Source organism: Prionailurus viverrinus, unplaced genomic scaffold (genome assembly GCF_022837055.1).
Source record: "Prionailurus viverrinus isolate Anna unplaced genomic scaffold, UM_Priviv_1.0 scaffold_35, whole genome shotgun sequence".
Taxonomy (NCBI): Eukaryota; Metazoa; Chordata; class Mammalia; order Carnivora; family Felidae; genus Prionailurus; species Prionailurus viverrinus.
Genome location: NW_025927605.1, coordinates 4,649,361 through 4,668,682, shown reverse-complemented (window position 1 = coordinate 4,668,682; position 19,322 = coordinate 4,649,361). Strand labels below are relative to the sequence as shown.

General features: G+C 54.7%; 2 protein-coding genes and 1 non-coding gene across 8 annotated transcripts in view; 1 reads left to right on the top strand and 2 right to left on the bottom strand.

The window, feature by feature from the left end:
- Positions 1-1,704: 1,704 nt before the first annotated feature.
- CSF3 (colony stimulating factor 3) lies at positions 1,705-6,000 on the top strand. The gene is made up of 6 exons (XM_047845531.1): positions 1,705-2,175; positions 3,264-3,382; positions 3,505-3,659; positions 4,087-4,194; positions 4,334-4,480; positions 4,842-6,000. Exons 2-6 carry the CDS (start codon positions 3,370-3,372, stop codon positions 5,004-5,006), a joined length of 588 nt encoding a protein of 195 aa, XP_047701487.1. The 5' UTR covers positions 1,705-2,175; positions 3,264-3,369; the 3' UTR covers positions 5,007-6,000.
- A 1,505-nt stretch (positions 6,001-7,505) lies between these two features.
- Positions 7,506-19,322, bottom strand: part of MED24 (mediator complex subunit 24) — a 31,878-nt gene continuing 20,061 nt past the window's right edge. For 4 of the 6 annotated variants that reach the window (XM_047845524.1, XM_047845523.1, XM_047845522.1 and 1 more), the window contains 20 exons: positions 18,836-18,947; positions 18,543-18,693; positions 18,126-18,239; positions 17,532-17,579; positions 17,064-17,146; positions 16,710-16,796; positions 16,169-16,280; positions 15,502-15,644; positions 14,787-14,824; positions 14,262-14,344; positions 13,731-13,909; positions 13,516-13,615; positions 13,024-13,199; positions 10,853-11,117; positions 10,280-10,461; positions 10,033-10,123; positions 9,635-9,734; positions 8,669-8,749; positions 8,236-8,384; positions 7,506-8,053 (listed from right to left, as the gene is read on the bottom strand). In XM_047845524.1, coding sequence (XP_047701480.1) covers positions 7,937-8,053; positions 8,236-8,384; positions 8,669-8,749; positions 9,635-9,734; positions 10,033-10,123; positions 10,280-10,461; positions 10,853-11,117; positions 13,024-13,199; positions 13,516-13,615; positions 13,731-13,909; positions 14,262-14,344; positions 14,787-14,824; positions 15,502-15,644; positions 16,169-16,280; positions 16,710-16,796; positions 17,064-17,146; positions 17,532-17,579; positions 18,126-18,239; positions 18,543-18,693; positions 18,836-18,947 — 2,411 coding nt within the window. In that variant the 3' untranslated portion in view covers positions 7,506-7,936. Of the gene's footprint in view, positions 8,054-8,235; positions 8,385-8,668; positions 8,773-9,634; positions 9,735-10,032; positions 10,124-10,279; positions 10,462-10,852; positions 11,118-13,023; positions 13,200-13,515; positions 13,616-13,730; positions 13,910-14,261; positions 14,345-14,786; positions 14,825-15,501; positions 15,645-16,168; positions 16,281-16,709; positions 16,797-17,063; positions 17,147-17,531; positions 17,580-18,125; positions 18,240-18,542; positions 18,694-18,835; positions 18,948-19,322 lie in introns of those variants that run through there. The other 2 variants (XM_047845526.1, XR_007149408.1) reach the window with 2 other exon arrangements.
- On the bottom strand, positions 14,423-14,526 carry LOC125158740 (small nucleolar RNA SNORD124). The gene has a single exon (XR_007149473.1). It is a non-coding gene; the product is annotated as a small nucleolar RNA SNORD124 (small nucleolar RNA).

Genomic DNA, 19,322 nt, shown 5'->3' with positions numbered 1-19,322 from the left:
CTAGTGGTGATACCATGCACAGCACTGTCCTAGGCACTGGGAAACAGCTAAATAAAGCAATTCAGCTTTATTAAGAGCAATAAATTCCTTTCCTCACTGAGTTTTCATTCCGTGAGGGGCTCGGGGGGAAGGAAGCCTATGTGGTATGGATGGACCACGGTTTATTTAGCCCTTCCCCTACTGGTGTGCACTGGTTTAATATTAACAGTGCCACAGAGGACATCACTGTGTGTCTCCTAGCACATAGGCACTGTGCACATGGTTTGCAACCTTTTCTCAAAGGGCCAGATAGCACATTTTTTAGGCTCGTGAGCCATACAGTCTGTCACAACTATTCACTTCTGCCCTTCAGAGCAGCTATAAATAATATGTAAAGAAATTATTCAAGAACACTGGAGTTTGAATTTCATATGATGTATACATGTTATGAAATATTCTTTTGTTGCCCATCCATTTAAAAACGTAAAACCCCTTCTTGACACGAGGTGTACATAAATTGGCTCACAGGCCGAGTCTGCAACAAATGAGTCACTCCACAGCCCTTAGAAAGATGCTCCAAGTCCAGCACCAGATGAAAACAGGAAGCATGAGGGGAAGTTGCTGGCCAGTTCTGGCCATTAAGAAACACCAGGGAAAGCCTTTGGAAGCTGGAAGGCTGAATGACAGCTAAGGGTCTCCAGAGCCAGGCCCTTTGCCCCAAGATCGTTTTGGTCCAGCTCAGCCTGTGCGTCATGGCCAGTAACTAGCCCTGGCTCTCTACCTGGTCTTTATTCTCCCATGGGTAAGGCCGAAGTCTGGACTGAGCCATTTTCCAAGAGGTACAGCTTATCTGAACAGGAAGGTAGTGTAATGGGAACAACAGGGAAGCCTGACTGCAAATCCTGCCTGGCTCCACCGCCTGACCAGTTCTGTGATCTTGGGCAAGACCCTTCACTTGTCTGAGGCTGTCCCTTGTCTATAATGAGAATAATCCACATCCTTCCACTTGATTTGTAGGATGAAATGACAAAAGTGTAATGGAAGGTACCTGATAGATAAGAGGTACCCAATGATTGCCAGCCAACATTTGGATTTTCTCCCTGTGGAATGGATGCCAGAACACTTCCTGGGATGGGCCACCCACTTCCTCTGGAAGCCGCCCGCTCCATTTTCTAACACTTGTGACCGCTAGTCACTTCTGTTGATCTGGAAACTAGCCGGCTGTGGCTTTCACTCCCTGTCCCACGTCCAGCCCTTGAGACCAGGCAACAACCCCCTCCTTTGATTCCCCAATCAAAACAGCCTGTTTTCTTCAAATTGTGATCTTTGAGCCCTCTCACCATTCTGGCCACCCAACCAAACACCCTACACACTTGGACTGTCGATAAAGACAGGAGTCTGGGTCTAGAACTTCCTGGCCACAGGTGAGGAAGTCCAAACATTGATTAAGAGATTTGATGGTTGAGGCACTGGGTGGCTCAGTTGGTTATGTGTTTGACTTCAGCTCAGGTCATGATCTCAGTTTGTGAGATCAAGACCCACATCAAGCTCCAGGCTGACAGTGTGGAGACTGCTTGGGATTCTCTCTCTCTCTCCCTCTCTCTCTGCTCTACTCCTACACTTGCACGTGCTCTCTTGCTCTCGCTCTCGCTCTCACTCTCTCTCAGTATAAGTAAGGTTTAAAAAAAAGATTCCATGGTTAAGAGTTTAAGACTGTGGCACAGGGCAGACCTTGGTTCTGCTACTTGGGTAGGTTACTTAACCTCTTCAAGGTCATATTCATCTTCTGTAAAAGGGGAAATGGTTCTAGTACCTTCCTCCTGGGCTTGTTGAAAGGAATACACTCAATAACGTATGGAGAGTGTGCGGCACAACATCTGAAGCCAGCTGGGCCCTCTGGAGATTCTTTGGGGGACGGTAAAGGGGCACGTTTTGCAAATGAGTCTCCTGACCTCCACAGTTCTAAACCCACCCCTCTGCTCCCACAGAGCTGGGCATACACCTGGTCTCAGTCAGTGCTTGGTTGCCAACTGCCTAGCCTGAGGTGGACAGGAGACCAGAGGCAGGATGTGAACAGATCGGCACGTGAAGTCCCTGCCAGCGGTGGCCACCAGGGGGCACCCCAGCCCCAGAGGTGGCCTCACCCAGGCAGACACACCTACTCCTCATCCAAAGAAATCTGTTCCTTGGCCTGAGGTGAGGTAAATTGGGACAGAAAGTGACAGCCTTGGGTGTGGTCGGTCAGGCCCCAAGTCCTGTGGGAAACCCTCAAGCCTGAGGCAGAGGCCTAGACTAACTGTGAGTCTGACTCTGCTATCCATGACCTTGGGCAAGGCACTTTCCTCTCTGGCGCCGGTTCACTGGGGTCAGAACAGACTCCAAGACTTGCCTGGCTCTAGGATTTGAGGCTGGGGCAGCTTCTTCTTTCTCACTCCCAGCCTTTCTCCAGCTCAGGGCAGCACACACTCTGACTGGCAGTGAACCTGGCCTGGGAAGCCATGTGTCACAGATGCCCCCAATTCCAAAGCGCTGGTGGACACCATTGGAGGGAGGCATAGTGCGGGAGGAGGAGGAAGGGCAGGGTCAGGTGAACCAAGAGACTCAGAGCCTCAAAGGTCTTGCTTCATTTGGGACAGACATCCGGTTTCCTCTGGTTTCTGCCAGGATTCCGGGGGCTTAAAGGAATGAGTCATGGAGGGGGATTGGGGGGTTCCCAGCTAACCAGTTTGCGACAGGAGCCTGGGATGATGCCCATCAAAGTGTGGGGTGGAGATGGGAGGCAAGACCCCAATGTCCCTATCTCAGGCCCCTGGCCCATCAGGAGGGCACTCAGGAAGGCAGCCTCCTGGGAGTTTGGGGGGTAAAACTAGCTTCTTCCCTCCCAAAATTTGGGGCCTAGGGAGCAGGTGGCTTGAGAATCCCAAGGGAGAGTGCCAGGGGACTGCTCCAGCAGATCCAGGGGAGGGAGGGAGGGAGGGGCTGCCCAGAGGCTGGCCTCTTCCCCAGTCTGACCAGCCTCCAGCCTCCAGGGCTTTTATCGGTGGCTCAGCCTTTGTTCAGCGGTTCTGATCAAACACCCTGGGGCAATTCGGGCCTGGGTGGGGCTAAGGGGAGGAAGGGAGTTTGAAGGGGACTGGACGTCAAAGAAGGATCAGAGATTCCACAATTTCACAAAACTTTCGCAAACAGCTTTTTGTCCCAGCCCCCCTGCATTGTCCTGAACGCCAAATTTGCATAAAGTTATTACTAAGCCTTAGTCGTAGCACCAGGTAATTTCCTTCCAGGCCTCCATGGGCTTACGTATAAAGGCCCTCTGGAGCTGATCCCTGCCAGAGCCCAGAGCCTGCAGACCCACCCAGACCTCCTGCTAAGCCTGCTGCCCAGAGCCCCATGAAGCTGACCGGTGAGTGTCCCAGCCCCAGGGAGGGAGGATGGAGTAGTAGAGGGGCTGGGGGAACCTGGGCCCTGGAAAGGGACCCTGGCGGGAGTGGACAGCATGTCTCCTGAGCCCCTATCTGCCCTCAGCCCTGCAGCTGCTGCTGTGGCACAGCGCACTCTGGATGGTGCAAGAAGCCACCCCCTTGGGCCCTACCAGCTCCCTGCCCCAGAGCTTCCTGCTCAAGTGCTTAGAACAAGTGAGGAAGGTCCAGGCTGATGGCACAGCGCTGCAAGAGAGGCTGGTGAGTGAGAGGCCAGGAGGGGACAAAGATGCTGGAGAGGGGTGGTGGAGGAAAGAAGACCCAGAGGGCTGCATGGAGGGAGGAAGGGACAAGAGCTGAGGGAGGGGACGGGAATACTAGGAAGACATCATCAGGGAGGGACATGGGAGAGGAGAGACCCAGCGGGAACGGGGAGAAAATTAGGGAGAGGTGGAGCCACGGAAGGCTGGCCAGGAACTGGGGGGAGAGAACGTCGCGGGGACGGTGCTCTTGGTGCTCTCGGAGCGGCTGCCTGGAATCACAGTGGAGGGCAGAATGGGGCTGAGCAGCCTGGCAGGACCAGGAGGGAGGGGAAGATCTTGGAGAAACGGGGAGGACTTGGACTCGGGAAGCAGAAGCAGCCCAGCCCCATCAAGACCCCCTCACTCAGCATCCTTCCTATCCCCAGTGCACCACCCACAAGCTGTGCCACCCTGAGGAGCTGGTGCTGCTTGGGCACGCTCTGGGCATCCCCCAGGCTCCCCTGAGCAGCTGCTCCAGCCAGGCCCTGCAGCTGGTGAGTTTCTGGACGGGAGGAGGGCGATGAGGGGAGGGAAGGATGGTCTGGAAGTCTCCCTGGATCTCCAGGCTCCAATCTGGGGCCCCGAAAGGAGCATCCCGGGCAGCAACCTCTGACGCCCTACTCTGTCCCGCAGACGGGCTGCCTGCGTCAACTCCACAGTGGCCTCTTCCTCTACCAGGGCCTCCTGCAGGCCCTGGCAGGGATATCCCCCGAGTTAGCCCCCACCCTGGACATGCTGCAGCTGGACATCACCGACTTTGCTATCAACATCTGGCAGCAGGTGAGAGCCTCGCTGGGAATGGCAAGTGTTCGGGGCCTGGACTGAGCTGGTCCCCAAAGACTGGGCTGAAGGCTTGGGTATCCCACTTCTTTAGGAACGGGATGGGAGCACTCCCAGGCATGTGTATAAGGAGCTACCACTTCATCCCAGGCTCCCCTCGCTGCTGGCCCTTCCCCACTCTCTAGATGAGGGCGGGAGACAGATCACCGGACCTTGAAACAGACCTGGGTTCAAGGCCTGGCCCCACCATTAACCGTGTGATCTTCCACAGCCCATCAGCCTTTTGCGTTTCCTCATTTAATAATGTGCTTGCAGCAGGGCCTGCCTGGTTGCTGATCTCATCTTTCCCCCCCCCCCACAGATGGAAGACGTTGGGATGGCCCCTGCAGTGCCGCCCACCCAGGGCACCATGCCAACCTTCACCTCGGCCTTCCAGCGCCGGGCAGGAGGCACCCTGGTTGCCTCCAACCTGCAGAGCTTCCTGGAGGTGGCATACCGTGCTCTGCGCCACTTCTCCAAGCCCTGAAAAACCCTCCCTCACGAGTGTATTTATCTTTATTTAATATTTATGCTTATTTAAACCTAATATTTAAAGACAAGAAAGAGCAGAAAGGAGCCCTGGACTCTTGGGTCCTTCCTGCCACCTCTGAGTTTCATTCTCCTGCTTGTAGCAGGGAGAAAATCTGTCCCCGGGACTGGGAGGCGGATAGGTAAATACCACGTATTGATTTCTATGACTGCTCCCTGGCCTGGCTCTGTGGTGGGCACTGGGAAGAACCCCAGTGAACCCCTTAGCCCAAGGGTACCCACCTTGAGGCCCTCGGAAGCATCAGGAAGTCTCCCAAGTGGGAGACAAGACAACCCTGTTTAATATTTAAACAGCAGTGTTCCCCTACCGGGTCCTCCCTCGCTCTGGCCTCACCGAAGTGGCTGGCGCATGCCAGGTGGGCTAGGCCTTGCTTCTCACGTCCCCTTCCCTACACTAAGCCCGCAGAGGCAGCCAGAGCCGGAAAGCTTGACCCTGGGGTCCCACGAATTCGCTGGGGAATCTAGTTTTCAAGATGTTTTGGGGAATATTTTGACTTCCAGTATGGGGAGCCCAGACATGGCTGACATTTCTCATCTTTCTGGATGCCTCGTAGCGACAATGGCAGGCTCCTAATGTCTGCCCCACCCTCACCAGGGTCAGGATTCTGACTCCTCAAGGGCCGGGCAGAGAGTCACTTACTGGCCTCGCTGGAGGGGGACTGGGAGTGCGGGGCCTGTGTGATGCAGTGAGAGAAATGTTCAACTCTTCACCCTCCACCTCTGCCCCCACTTTCTCACTGTAGCCAAACTGTGATAATAAAGTGTTTTGTTTGTCTCCAGTAAACGTTCTTCCTCTTTCTTGAGTCCAGCTGGTGCCCAGCCAGGGATTGGGTGGGGGAGGGCTGAGTGGGGGGTGAGGCCAGAGGGAGGGAAAGAGGAGGTGCAGGGAGGAAGAGGGCCGTCCTCTAGCTCATCAACATTCACGCCTTTAGCATGGATTTCTCTTGTACCTGCTCTGTGCAGGCACTGAGCCAAGTGCTAGGGACACAGCAGTGGGCAAGGCACGTATGGTCCCTGGCCTCAAGGAGCCACAGCCTAGTGGGAAGACAGAAGGCAGATGGACAACCATACTGGGAGAGAACGTGGGATTGGGGAGTCTTAGTAGTCCAGACATAGACAGACACTGGCCCAAAGCAGGGGAGGATTTAATGTCTGCACAGAGCTGGTCAGTTTATCATCTTCCATAAACTCCAGCCCATCCACACTCACAGCTGCCCACAACGACAGAGTAAGTGCCTTTTACAGATTAGGATCTGAATTCAGGGTGACAACCTGGGTCAGAACTCAAATTCCCGGCCCTGTACTTCTCTCCCTCAAGTTCTGCCTCTGATCTGACAGGGAGCAACTCAGGTCAGCTGCCACTTCTCTGCTGGTCTCAGCCTCAGGGGCTGTTGAGTTCACAGGGTGAGTGGGCAGGTGTGTGTGTGTGTGTGTGTGTGTGTGAGAGAGAGAGAGAGAGAGAGAGAGAGAGATGCAGAGATTGGAGGGGCTGCTTCACACCGCAGGTTGGAAGCAATCCTGTGTCCTCAGCTGAAGATGCATGTGGTTCCAGGGTGCCTCCACCAGACTCAGGAAAGTTTAGATGGCCAACCGGTCCCCAGTCCCCCATCTCAATGCTTCCCCTTGGCTCCTCGAGCATCTTTCACTTCCCTTCCCCATCTGGCTCCTTAGAAAGGATGGGGGCACCTGGGTGGCTCAGTTGGTTGGTTAAGCGTCCGACTTCAGCTCAGGTCAAGATCTCACAGTTTGTGAGTTCGAGCCCTACACTGGGCTCTCTGCTGTCAGCAGAGCCCGCTTCAGATCCTCTGTCCCCACTCATGTGCACATGTGCACACACTCTGTCAAAATAAACACTAAAGAAAAAGAAAAAGAAAAAAAAAAGAAAGGTCTGGCTGAGCGGGGCCACTCTGTCAAAATAAACACTCAAGAAAAATTAAAAAAAAGAAAGGTCTGGCTGAGCAGAGCCAGAGTCCCCAGCCACGTGGCTCAGAGCCCTCCCTCTCTGCTTGGTCCTGAAGAAATCGGGGCTTGAGATGTGTGGAGAAGACAAGCAAGGGTTAAACAGATCCTGCCCTCACCCCCCAGTCCTCTTTTGGAAAGCACAGATCAAACTCCAGGCCAGTCAGACTCTGGGTGGGGCTGGGCCTAGTGGGAGAGCATCAGGACAGGACAGTGGGGCCTTTAGCCAAAAGCTCTCCCTTTTCAGAGTTAAGTCTGACTTTGGGGTGTGGGGGCAGGCGGCGGGCGTGTGTTGACTCCTTATCGCCCAGTGCATGTCTGAGGAAGGGAAGGCCTGCCCCTGCTGAGTGGACAAACACAGGAACCTGAGCCCAGACCTCCTCAGCCACAGGACTGAGTCTCTGCCTGGGGCACAGTATATGGGATTCCAAGAAGATGTTCCCTGCCCCAGTGGGACAAACACTGATACCACTTGGAGTCACACAGGGACCCACAAAGATCTTTATTTACAAATGAGCTGAGGTGAACTTCCCTCATGTGTTACAAAAATATATGTATATATACACTCTGCACCTGTAAAAATTCCTCAGAGGTACATCTACTGTTGGAAGTGGGGGGGGGGGGTGGGCAGGCAGGGCAGGGGTGTGGGGTGTGGAGGGCCCTGGGCTAAGAGCCAGGCTGCTCACATTCTTCAGGTGCTGGCAGAGGGAGAGGAAATTATGAAAGAAAGAAACTGGGAGACGTCTTAGAGGTCAGATGTCAAGAGTAGGGGAATGATCTGGAAATGACAAAGGGTTCTTACATCACGTGGATATGAGCAATGATGTCTCATCTTTCCTCACTGTTCCCCTCTGAGGCGCCTGGAGCCGTGGCCCCCCCCGGCTGACCCCTGCAGCCACTCCAAGCCTCTCAGAGTGCAGCAATGGCCTTGGCAGCCACCTGGCGACCCAGAGACAGGCTGAGGTCCGTGATGGCCAGAACCACCTTGGGGCTGGACATGGCTGACACCTTCACCAGTTCTGATACCTGCCACAGACGGACAAACGGCCGCTCACTGGGGCTACCTGGTGGTGGCCCCGGTGTCCTGGGAGGAAGGAGGCCCCTCCTACTCTGACGGCTGTCACTGAACCCCAGGCTTCCACTAAGACTCGCTGCCCCATCTGAGCCTGAAGGTGGGGACCGGCCGGGCCTGGAGACGAAGCACTCACGGTGGTAAAGGGCATGAACTGCAGGATGCTGCCGCGGCTGCCCTGCTCCAGGCAGTCCACACACTCTTCCATGAACCACTGCACAAACTGGGTGTGCGGGCCGGCGGTCCTCGAGCCCAGGATGGAGGAAATGAGCAGGAACAGGTTGGCTGTGCGGGATGGGGGGAGAGTGAGCACTCCGTGAGAAGGGGCTGAGAGGAGTCAGGCTGGGAGGTGGTGGTGGCACCAGAAAGCAAAAGGAAAGAAGTGCTCAGGATGCCCCCCAAATGGGGGCGTCCAAAAGAGGAAGCGTGAAAGGAAAACGAGTGAAGAGGGACTAAATGGGAGTCTGGGGGTGACGGGAGAGCCAGCGGCCGGGGAGATGGGGCAACATAGCAGGAGTGAAGGGACACCAGGAGGACCCCTCCGGCTGCAGCGCAGTGGGAGGACTCACCCAGGACTCGGTTCAGCGGGTCTCTCATGTTAACCGTGTGGAGCTGGGAGGCTGACAGGGAGCTGCTCATGGAGCGGTCGGCTGTGGGGCCAGGCAGAGGGGGCCTGAGGAAAAGGCCTCCTGCGTTCAAAACCCCCCTTCCCAGGGGATGCCCTCACTCGTCAGGCATGGAGGGCCTGCCCGGGAAAGGTCCTGGATCCAGAGTCACAGAGGGGCCCCGAATACAGACATCCCACAGGGAGAGGAGAGAGTACATTTGGTGAACACCGCCAGGCGCCCATCTGCGGCCTGCGCGTGGATCAGGCCACTTAATCCTCGCAATCCCTTTTTACAAAGAAACCAAGACTCAGGTTTGCTGAGTGGCCAAAGGTCACAGGGTTTGTAGGTGGCGACCTCAACATCTTTCCTCTGCCCAAGTGCACAGTTGGTGATTTTATCCCTAAAAGGCCTTAGAGAAATGTCTAGACTCCAGAGAAATCTCTGGAAACAGGAAAAATTAAGTGCCACAGGAGAAGCCCTTGGAAAAGGGGGCCTGGAGGGGAAGGGGTGCTCTTCAGGCAGGAAGAGTGGGGAGCAGCCCCGTGTCCCAGCCCAGGCCTCAAGGGCCGTTTCAGGGGAAGGAAGGCCAGAGCTGGTGAGTCAATGGCACAGACTGTGCCTGAGGCAGTGAACTCACTTGTGGTGAGTAAGGCATGGGGAAGGGACAGTGGTGCATGCGGGGCTGGGCTGGGGTCTGGGCAGAAGAGCATCAGTCCTTCGGAAGAGGTCCCCAACGACCCTGGGCTCTCGGCAGGTAGAAAACAGCGCGCAGTGGGGAGCGGGATGAGACAAACTTCCCCCACACTCTCTCTGACCCGCAGATATGCGGCAGCCACGGACCACACCAAGCAACTTTCCCAGGAGGGGGTGAGTTCCCAGGCAAGGAGCAGCCCGCCCAGCCCCGTCCGCACGCTCACTGGGACTCACTGGGACTCGAAAGGACGTTGGCGTCTTCCTCATTGGAGCTGAGCAGTCGCATCAGCTTCGAGGGCTGCATGTCATCCAAGGGGAAGAGACTGATATAATCCTGGAGGGCAGGAGAGTCACTTTTACACCCTTGAGTCCCCAAATTCCCTGTCATCAGGGAGGAGAGCTGCAGCTCACATAGGAGTGAGGAAGAGTCAGCTCCCCATAGGCCTCAGCCGGCATCTCCAGCAGGACCAGCTTCCCTTACCCTCCCACAGCCCTAGTGACAGACCCCCTCACACAGTCACCCTTACAGACGCTCGGCCAACTGAGCCCTGACGCAGCCACCCAGGGAAGGTGTCTCTTACCACAGAAGGCCCAGTAAATGTCCTCTGAGCACATGAATGAATGCGCCCTACCTCGATGTCTTCACGGTGTCTCTTCTTCTGGCGCGAGGATGCCTGTCCCTTGTGGGAAGAATAGGAGCTCAGGGCACACCAGACAGCCAACCTGGCAAAGGGTTCCAGGGAAGGAAGGTAAAGTCAGACGGCCCCAGAGAGGGTTTCCGTGCCGGTGCTGATCAGGCCCCAGCTGACAGGGCTTCCCCACGGCCCAGCCCCCCTGGGCCCCGTGCTGTGGGGACTCGAGGCTCTGAGAGAATCCTACTTGGCGAGCGCAGTGCCAGGAGGGTCCATGAGGCTGTGCCACTTAGAGGAATCGGTGAGCAGGCCAGGCAGGATGTGGCCCAGCAGGACCAGGGTCACTTGCTGCATGTCCAGACAGAAGATGGAGTAGAGCAGCTCCACCGCCCGCAGTGTGTGCTCCTTCCGCGTCTCCTTCAACAGCTCCTGGAGGGGCCGGGGAGGGAGATTTAGCAGCTGAGGGCTCCAAACACGGGGTTCTCTGGGAGAGCACACAGGGGGAAGCCCCGGGTACTGCTCCATCCCTCACTACGCGTCAGCCTCTGGCCACAGCTCCCTGAAGAGGGGGCTTCCCTCAGAGCCCAGGAGCCCCGAGGCCAGGACCTGCCTCTGTGTTCCAAGGAATCTTCTCACAGCACTTAAGAGGCCTCCCAGAGAAGCCCGGCTGACCAGGCTGGGTGCAGGGAAATGCAGGGACAGGACTGACTTTGGTGCTACCAGGTATTTTCTCAGAGGTCTCCCTGAGTCTCGAGGATACCTGCTCCCCCAGCCTAGGTCTGGGTGGGTGTCTGGCCCACACCCGCTGCACCCCAGGTACCTTAATCAGGTTGTTGCAGAACCAGTAGACGCCTCCCATGTGCAGCAGGGTGTCAAAGATGTGGATGGAGCGGCTGTCCACCCATCCTTTCTCCAGCACCTTGCCAAATATGTCTGTCAGCACCTCCTTGATGGGTCGCTTGGGGGGCAGCAGGTTCCAGTAGGGCATCGTGTCCACGCCCGTGGATGGGAACTTGATCTGGGTGGCTGTCTGCTGCAGCACGTCAGCACACATGTGCTCCAGGATCGAGCTCATGATCACCACCCTGGGGGAGGGGGGAGAGGACCTGAGATTCAGGTTCGGGCGATATCAGGTTCAAGAGTGGAGCAAACATCCAGGCCAGACTTTTCCCAGGACTCGAGTTACGGAAATATTCCTGGGGAACTAACCCCATTCTATGCTGAGGGAGGAGACAAGAAGTCACAAAGCCCTAGCAGACCTGCCCCTACCAGTCCTGCTCCTGGGAGGCCTCTCACCTGATGGGCCCAAAGCCTGTGCGTGGAGGGGGTGCTCTCCTCCCCCAGGTTATTCCAACGATATATTCCTATTTTCTCTTTTCATTGTCTCCAACTTCCCCCATCCCCCAGAGCTGGGGCCCTGCCAATCCCTGGACATAAATAAATATGATCACTTCCCTTTGGGCTGAGTGCTGGGGGGGGGGGGGGGGGGTCCCTGCCCAGCCTTGGCCTCCTCCCAAAGTAAACTGTTACTTCCAGGATAAGGGCCCAAGGACTGCCCCACAAGACTCTTCCCGGCCTTTGGTAGCTGGGCAAATAGAAGAGTATGTCCAGGAATTTTCTCATACACAGTTTTCAACCGTGAATGCAGTCCGGAGTCTGAGCGCTAACTATTCCTGGAATGCTGGGCAGCTCTGGGAAAGCTGCTAGGACTTTCAGGCCCACTTTTTCCCACCTGCATGATGCACCCACAGATTTCCGACTATTCTTCACCCAGATAGGAGTCAGGGTGCTTAGCATGGATTACGTCAGAGCACACCCTCCATTACTTGTGGGAGGATGGATGTGAGGGACAAAGGAATAGAGAATGATGTGAGGAAAAAAGATGTGATCACACAGACCCTCTCCAACCGTGTTTTGGTTCAATGTTTCCACCTCCTCCCTCTAGGAGCATCCTGAGGGCCACCTGGTGAGTCCTCTCTCCTAGCTTACTGCTTGTACATGCCCATTCCATAGCAGCGCTGTTCACAACAGCCAAGAGGCGAAGCTACCCAAGCGTCCATCAACCGACGAATGGATAAACAAAATGTGGCATATACATATGATGGAATATTATTCTGAAGGGAATTCTGACATGTGCTACGACATGGATGAACCTTGGGAACACTGTGCTAAGTGAAATAAGCCAGGCACAAGAAGACAAACACTGTATGATTCCACTCACATGGGGTACCTAAAGTAGTCAAATTCATAGAAACAAAGTAGAATGGTAGTTACCAGAAACTGGGGGAGGGAAAAGGGTGAGTTGTTACATAATGGGTACAAAGTCTCAGATTTACAAGATGAAAGGTTCTGCAGATCTGTTCCGCCCCCCTCCCCCCACCCCCACCCCCCACCCCCCACAATGTGAATACCTAACACTGCTGAACTAGATACTTAAAAATAGTTAAGACAAATTTTTTTAGGTTACATTTTTACCACAATTATATTAAAAAAAGGTTATCGGAAGGGGGAACCAACACCACTGAACTCAACGTCTGAAGTCACCAGGGAGGTCCTCCAAGCCTCTAAAAAGCCAAGGCAGGGCAACGTCACAAAAGATAGCCAGATAGGGGGATGACGAGGGTAGGCAGGCTGAAGGCTTATAGTTTTGCAGATGGGTTCATAGTTCCTAGACAGTGATAGAGCTAAGATAACCACTCTGTTCTTCTGGTAAGCTAGTTCTCCAGATCTTGAGGTCTTTGAAGACAGGAATCATAGCTATTTGGGGTCTGTATTTCTGGGACACAGCAGGTACTGGATTATAAACACTCCAGGCGCAGAGACACACACTAAATCTTGCTGAGTCAGTGGGTGAACACGTAAATAAGAACATGGGTGAGTGAGCAGCATGTTTTGGGAAGGTAAGAGAAGAGGGGGATATTGGTTGTTGGAGGTGCTGGCTTCTCACGACAGGCCTACAGAGTTCCAGAAGCGAGCGGACGGGTTACTGACCTCTCATTGTAGAACTGCAGGGTGTTCTCACTATACAGTGGCCCTGCCAGCTGGCGGATCATCTGCAGAGACTTCTCACGCTCATCCAGCCCCAGCATCCGTACGTGGGCCACAAGCCAAGCCACAGCACACACTGCCAGACTGCACACCTTCCCCTTGATATTATCTGTGATTTTCTGGGGGAGGGGAAAGGGTGACTGAGGCCACTATCTTCCCCTCCCTGACCACCACTTTCCCCAGCCTCTGTGGGCAGCTAAGTGCAGCAGGTGGAGTCCTGGACCACATCCCACACCTCTTTTCACCACAAATATGCTTTTTCCAAAGTTGCCTGGGTGGGAGGGAGTGGCTAAACCTATAATTACAAGGAAGATCAACATCCAAACATGAGCTCCTGGATTAAGGGTCTTCGTGTTCTTATAAAATGTAACAAGCTATCAAAGACTGGCTCTGTGTCTCAGGGAGGAGAGAAGGCTGCTGGAAAGGTGGGGCTACCTGGATGGACTCGAAGGCCAGGACCCCGTTCTCCCAGGCATTGAGGATCTCCAAGATGGCTGCTGAGATGCTCAGACAGGCTTCATGCCACTTCATCTGCCTGCAAGGGGTGGGAGTGAGAGGAAAATCACCACGGGGGAGTGTGGGATGGGCTGAGGCAGAGGGTCTTGGCCTACCCCCGCCACCACCCTTGGACCGGGCACCCGGCCACTGACACCAGCTTCATCTCTGAAGAGTTGTTGAGCAAGGCCACCAAGGATTCCACTTTGGTGGAGTCGGGCCAAAAGCAGGGGTGGTCAGGGTTTAGGATCTTGCCCTCCTCGGGCATGCAAGTCTGCATCCATGTCTCAAAGAAGGGCACCTGTGCTCCTGAGCTCGACTCGGACAGAATTACCTGGGAAAGGAAGGGAGCATCAGCAGCCAGTGCCCCGCCCCTCCGTTTCCTACCCCACCGCTTCTACTTTCCAGCCTGAAGAACTAAAGATGAATTGGTCTAAGGGAGAAAGATGAGGGGGCTATGCTGCCACCTAGTGGTGGGTGTGGAGGTCGCACTGAAGGATTATGGATGTGACCAAGGGGGCATCCGTTGACCCACCAGGGGTGGGGGCACCAGAGTTCTGCAGCCAGCAGAACCAACTGGCTTAGGAGACCAGTGGGAGAGAGGGGCCCCTAGTTATTGGCCGTTTCCTTCCCCTTTTCCCCGCCCACTTGGTGCCCCTAATCCTGGCTGCTTTCCTCTCACTCACCTCTGAACCATAGGTCTGGGCCACGTGACACAACATGAGGAACGAGATGTCAAAGAGCAAGGCGCGCACTGAGGCTGCTTTGGCTATGAAGAATGAGAAGGCTGACCCCACTGCCTAGGGCAGGGCCCAAAGCCCTTGTCTGGGTTGGGAGGGGATCAGGATTTGCCTCAAGGAAGGTCAGTGATCAAGTGGCTTCTTCAAAGCTCTGAGGCTCAGAATCCTTTTCTTGAGTGTCGATTGGAACATCATCCCTTCCTTAGAATCAAAGACTCCTGATACCCTCCTTCTCCTCAGTACCCAACCAAATCATAAAGGGGGAGAGCAAGAAACAAACAGGTGGTTTGGGAAGAATCCTTTTCCCAGCATTCCCCTCTTTCAAGGCTCCCCAAAAGCTTCAGTCCGTCATTGTTCAGGGGAGAAAACAGCCTCCCCAGGATAAGCAATAGGCCCTCTGCCCTCCCTTATTCTCTGCCTCCACCACCCCTCCTGCAGTGCAGGGTCTGGAGGTGCACAGAGCTGACTTACCAAGTTCTTCATTGCCATGTGTCGTGAATTCATTCAAACTGTGGGAGGAATGGAGACAGGCTGCACCAAGCAGGGCAGAGTCAGGGGGCTACACCTGTCCCGAAAAGCAGTCACTAGAGTCTGAATTAGGGATTACACTTAAAATGAACATCACTACACAAAAAAGAACTCTTCCTATCTGTTTTTAAAAGATTTCCAAAAAAACAAAACAAAACAAAAAAAAAAAAAAAAAAAAAGATTTCCAAGGCGGGGCACCTGACTGGCTCAGTCAAAAGAGCATGCAACTGTTGTGAGTCAAGCCCCACATTGAGTGTAGAGATTACTTAAAAATAAAAATCTTAAAAAAAAAAAAAAAAAAAAGATTTCCAAGACCCAGTTAATGGCTCACTGGACGGAGCCAAGTTCTACATATCAAATTCCAGGTCAACCAAAACAATCAACAGAGTTTGAGAACTCCTTCTTAGTGGTTGGGTGCACCTGAATCCCTCCACGCCTGCCATTTTATGCCTCTCAGCTCATCAACATGCTCAGCTGCAGAGAAAAGAGCACTTCACATCCAGAGACCTGGGCCTTCCCCCAGCGTCTCCCGTGGGGATGGCCTGCCTTGCCCTGGGCATCTCCAGGGAGACCCAGACTCCAGCTCCTTGCCCTATTCTGCTACATCCTCCTTCAGACATGCCTCCCCAACCCTAGCCAGGGGCTCAGCCTTCCTCACTTGATGAATTTCCGGGCGAAGGATTTAAGCTTCCCAGTGGCAGCAGCAGCGGCCAGCAGCAGATCCAGACTCTTCCCAGACAGCATGTGGCCCAGAACTCCTAGCAGCCCCTCTGGGGACTTGGAGTGGTCTGCATCCATCGTCTGGGGATATGACAGGAAATCAAGTCCTGAACAATACTGAACACCCCCCAGATACAGCCTAACCACAGTCTCCCTCTCTGTATGTCTCCATTAAATGGGATACCACAACCTGAAATTCGATCTACATCTTTCTGACTCTGTTCTGGAAAACCATTCCCCAAATCCATCCTTGCTCTCTAATCCTTCCCTCTCAACTAAACTGGGATCATGGTGGTGGTGGTGTGATGGTGGTGATGGTGGGGGTGGGGTGGGTGAGGTCACTGCTATGAGATTCCCCATTGCTTCTGCAAGAGCAGGTGAAAGCATCTACCAGGGTGCCTGGCTTACAGGTAATGCTCAAGCTCAACAGAGGTTATTTTCGATGGCAGCTTCCCCGCCTTCCCCCTTTCTCTACCTCCAAAGTAACTACGTATAAAAGCCGGAAGACAAAGAAGTCTATGACCTCCGTTTATTTATCTGGAAGTAGAAGCAAAAGTGGAAAAAAGGAAGTCGTGACCCTGGAGGCAAGGAAAGGGCACACTCACCTTGAGGATATTTGTGACAGTGGGCTCTGCCCGGAGGATCAGCCCAGGATTGGGCTGGATGTTGGCATTTTCTCCGGATTTCAGCTGGGGCGCGTGTTCCCGGTCTGCTGCCCTGCGGCCGTAAGCAGTTGGAGAAGGGAAAAGAAATAGAGGTAAGTTCCTGACTTACAGAAGCAAAGGCCCAGAGAAGGTGGGGAGCCCAGGAGAACCTTTGTGGCCGGGGTGATCTTTATGAAAGCATATTCACGACCACGATTGCTTCAACTTCTCACTGATCGTTACTTCAATTTTGAAAGCTCACTTCATATTAAAGGAAGATTTGGGATTTTTACTTTGCTTGCAAAGGAGGGTGGGAGTTCAAGCGCAGCACCTAAGGGTGCAGAAACCAGCATCTGCTGTTCCTGGGATCCCTAGGCCTGGCCCCAGGCACCTGCAACCCGAACTCTAGACAGGAGGCAAAAAGGCACCGGGAAGCCTGGACTCAACATGAGAGGAGGAGGGCAAGCGGCCCATGGGCCAGCCCAAGGGAGCGCACACTTACCGCTTGGCCATGAGGTTGGTCACGCTGGCTTCAGACAGAAGCCCCTGCTTGCTACATTCTTGGAGTAGGAATTTTGTACAGTCACAGCTGTGAGGGGAAAAGGTGATGACGGGGGAGCAGGGCAGGGGTTACTGAGGGGTGGGAACAATGGGCCCCGGCCTGCTGTCCTCCCTCCTTCAGGATGAAGGATGTTTGAGTGCCTGAGGGACGCTAGAGGGGCGCAGGCACTCAGCAGCTACAGGGCTGCCGCCTCCTGCCCAGGGGAGCAAACCAGGAGACAGTCTCCTGAGAGGAGCAGGGGGGAGAGCCCAGAACATGTTCCGGTGCAGTGGGGGTGAGCAGGGGAGCTCGTACTTGCAGCGCTGGTCGGCTTTGTCCAGCAAGGGTGTGAGCTTCAGCAGGAACTCAAAAGCACAATTGACATCCTCGGTGAAGTCCTACAAAGACCCAGAAGGTGCCATCTGGCTTCTAGGTCCTCCACTACACCCACAGCCTGTGATGCAGACTTAAAAGGACACCCCACTGGATATAAACACGGACAAGTCGGCTGTACCCACCACAGGCTTCCAGTGACATGACAGGAAGGAGTGTAGAGCACCATGGCCCTCCACCGGCCCCGGGACACCTTGGGCAACCTTGCCCCTGGTGCGGCCTGGCCGCCTCGCGGAGGATGGGCGTGATGCTCAGGTGCCCACACGCTTCCAGCCTTCCCCCAGGGGCCAGAACACACGGCTGGCCCTTCCCTTGCCCTTGTGTCTCCAGGGTGGAAACAAGGATTCACCAGCTCCCGTGCCCCTCCCCCATCTCATTTCTTCAACCAACCTTGTCCCCGTGACAGTATTTCTTCAACTTAACCAAAACCTGTGGAATCTAGAGGGTGAGACAAGAGGAAAAACAGGAAGATGAATTTCTTCTCTCACCCAGAAATAACGGCATCCCCTCCATCCCCCTGCCCTGAGTAGAGAGACAGGAACCCTCCCACCCTGGAAATAAAAGCACTCTTAGGGCCAAATGAGAAAGCTGAAAGCCATCCAAGTGCCCGGTGCCCCCCAGTCTACAGGACACAGGGACCCCTCACTTCTGCTGGTTCCACAAGGAAATGCCACAAGCAAAAGGGAACTCGATTCAAGGGCCGGGGCCACTTCCCTGGCTCCCATAACTGCCCTGCACCAATCTGGTTGATGACTGAGCTAAACAGCACCTGTGTGCTAAAAGACGGAGGGCGCCTGCCAAGTAGGCTAAATATAGCCCTGGGACTTTCAGAGAAAAGAATCGATGGGAACTTGCGCTGGGGGACCCGGCAGGCTGCAGACAATGCCAGCGGGGAGAAATGCGGGACAGAGATCCTGGGTGTCACTGCTTTTCCTGAGAACCATTTCTAGACTCGGCTCTCTGTTGCTCCCCTGTCCCAGGTACCTTGAGGAAGGTGAAAGCTGTCCACTTGAGCTCCTCTGTACCCTCAGGAGACTCGATAAGCCCCACGAAGCAAGCTTTCCAGATTTCCAGGACAAAAAGTGGGGTGGGGATATGCTGTGAGAAGACCCAAGAGAGAAGCCTAAAAGGATGCCCATCCCCTTTCACATTCTGAAGGCCCCGGGGAGGCCAGGAGCTGATCAGGTAAGCTCAGAGACTGTGTACGAAGGGTGCTCCCCAACCCCAGTGTGAGAACAAGAGATGTCAGGCGAAATGGCACTGCCACGTATGACAGCCATCTGCTTTCCACCATGATCAGAGGAAACCCAGTTCTCCCAAAAAGTACCAGAAGAATCCTCCCCACTGCCCCCAAGTGGCCAGCCCAACATGTTGGCAGAGAAACAACTCTGGAACCCCAACCTGCATGCGCTTCACCATCATAAGCTGTTCCACCAGGGGCTGCGTCTCGCCTGTCAGGTTCATGGTGCCCTCGAGCAGGACCACCGCATGGACTGTGGGGTAACCAGTCTTGTGCAGCTGCTCAGAGTGCACAGCCAGCATTGTGGGAATGCTGAAGGGAACGGATACATGGGAGACAGAAAGAGTTGGAGGGCAGGTGAGCAGAAGGGTGGGGGCCAGGGGTCACATCTCCCTACCCACACCCAGGGCCTTTCCTCGCTCCTTCCACTACAATCAGCCTGGGAGCCTGGTACCTCCTAATGAGTGTGCCACACTGCTCAGCCTGGCTCCGGAGCTGGGGGTTGCTGAGACTGGCCAGGATTTCACCAAGCTTCAAGAGAGAATGCTCAATGGCAGTCCAGGAGGCTGGCAGAGAAAAGGAAATGCAGACACACAATGGGAAAAGAAGAGAGGAAGACAATGGCCCTGAGCTCCTCGACTTTGGCCCCCCTGGGACCTCAAAACCACGCACAGAGGCTTCCCCTGAGGATGACATGGAGGCCAGGGGCCTGAGGGCAGCATGCACTGTTTCTAGAAGGGGAGTGAGCACCAACACCAAAGTCCCTAGAAACTATTCCCAGAGGCCTGCCTTCTAGGGGATGCACGTGGCTGACTTTAGAGCCTAGGTACAGTTCAACACAGACAGTGGCAAAGAGAGGCACAGGGGGGTTGAAGTCCAGTGGCTGGAACAGGGAGGTGGCCACAAATTGCATCAGGAGTGGCCAGCCTTGCAAGTGGCCA

Bases quoted from the DNA above. Each gene is read 5' to 3' on its own strand.
- CSF3 (XM_047845531.1), top strand. The intron at 3,660-4,086 runs GTGAGTGAGAGG...TCCTATCCCCAG, and splicing joins CAGCGCTGCAAGAGAGGCTG to TGCACCACCCACAAGCTGTG. The intron at 4,481-4,841 runs GTGAGAGCCTCG...CCCCCCCCACAG, and splicing joins CTATCAACATCTGGCAGCAG to ATGGAAGACGTTGGGATGGC.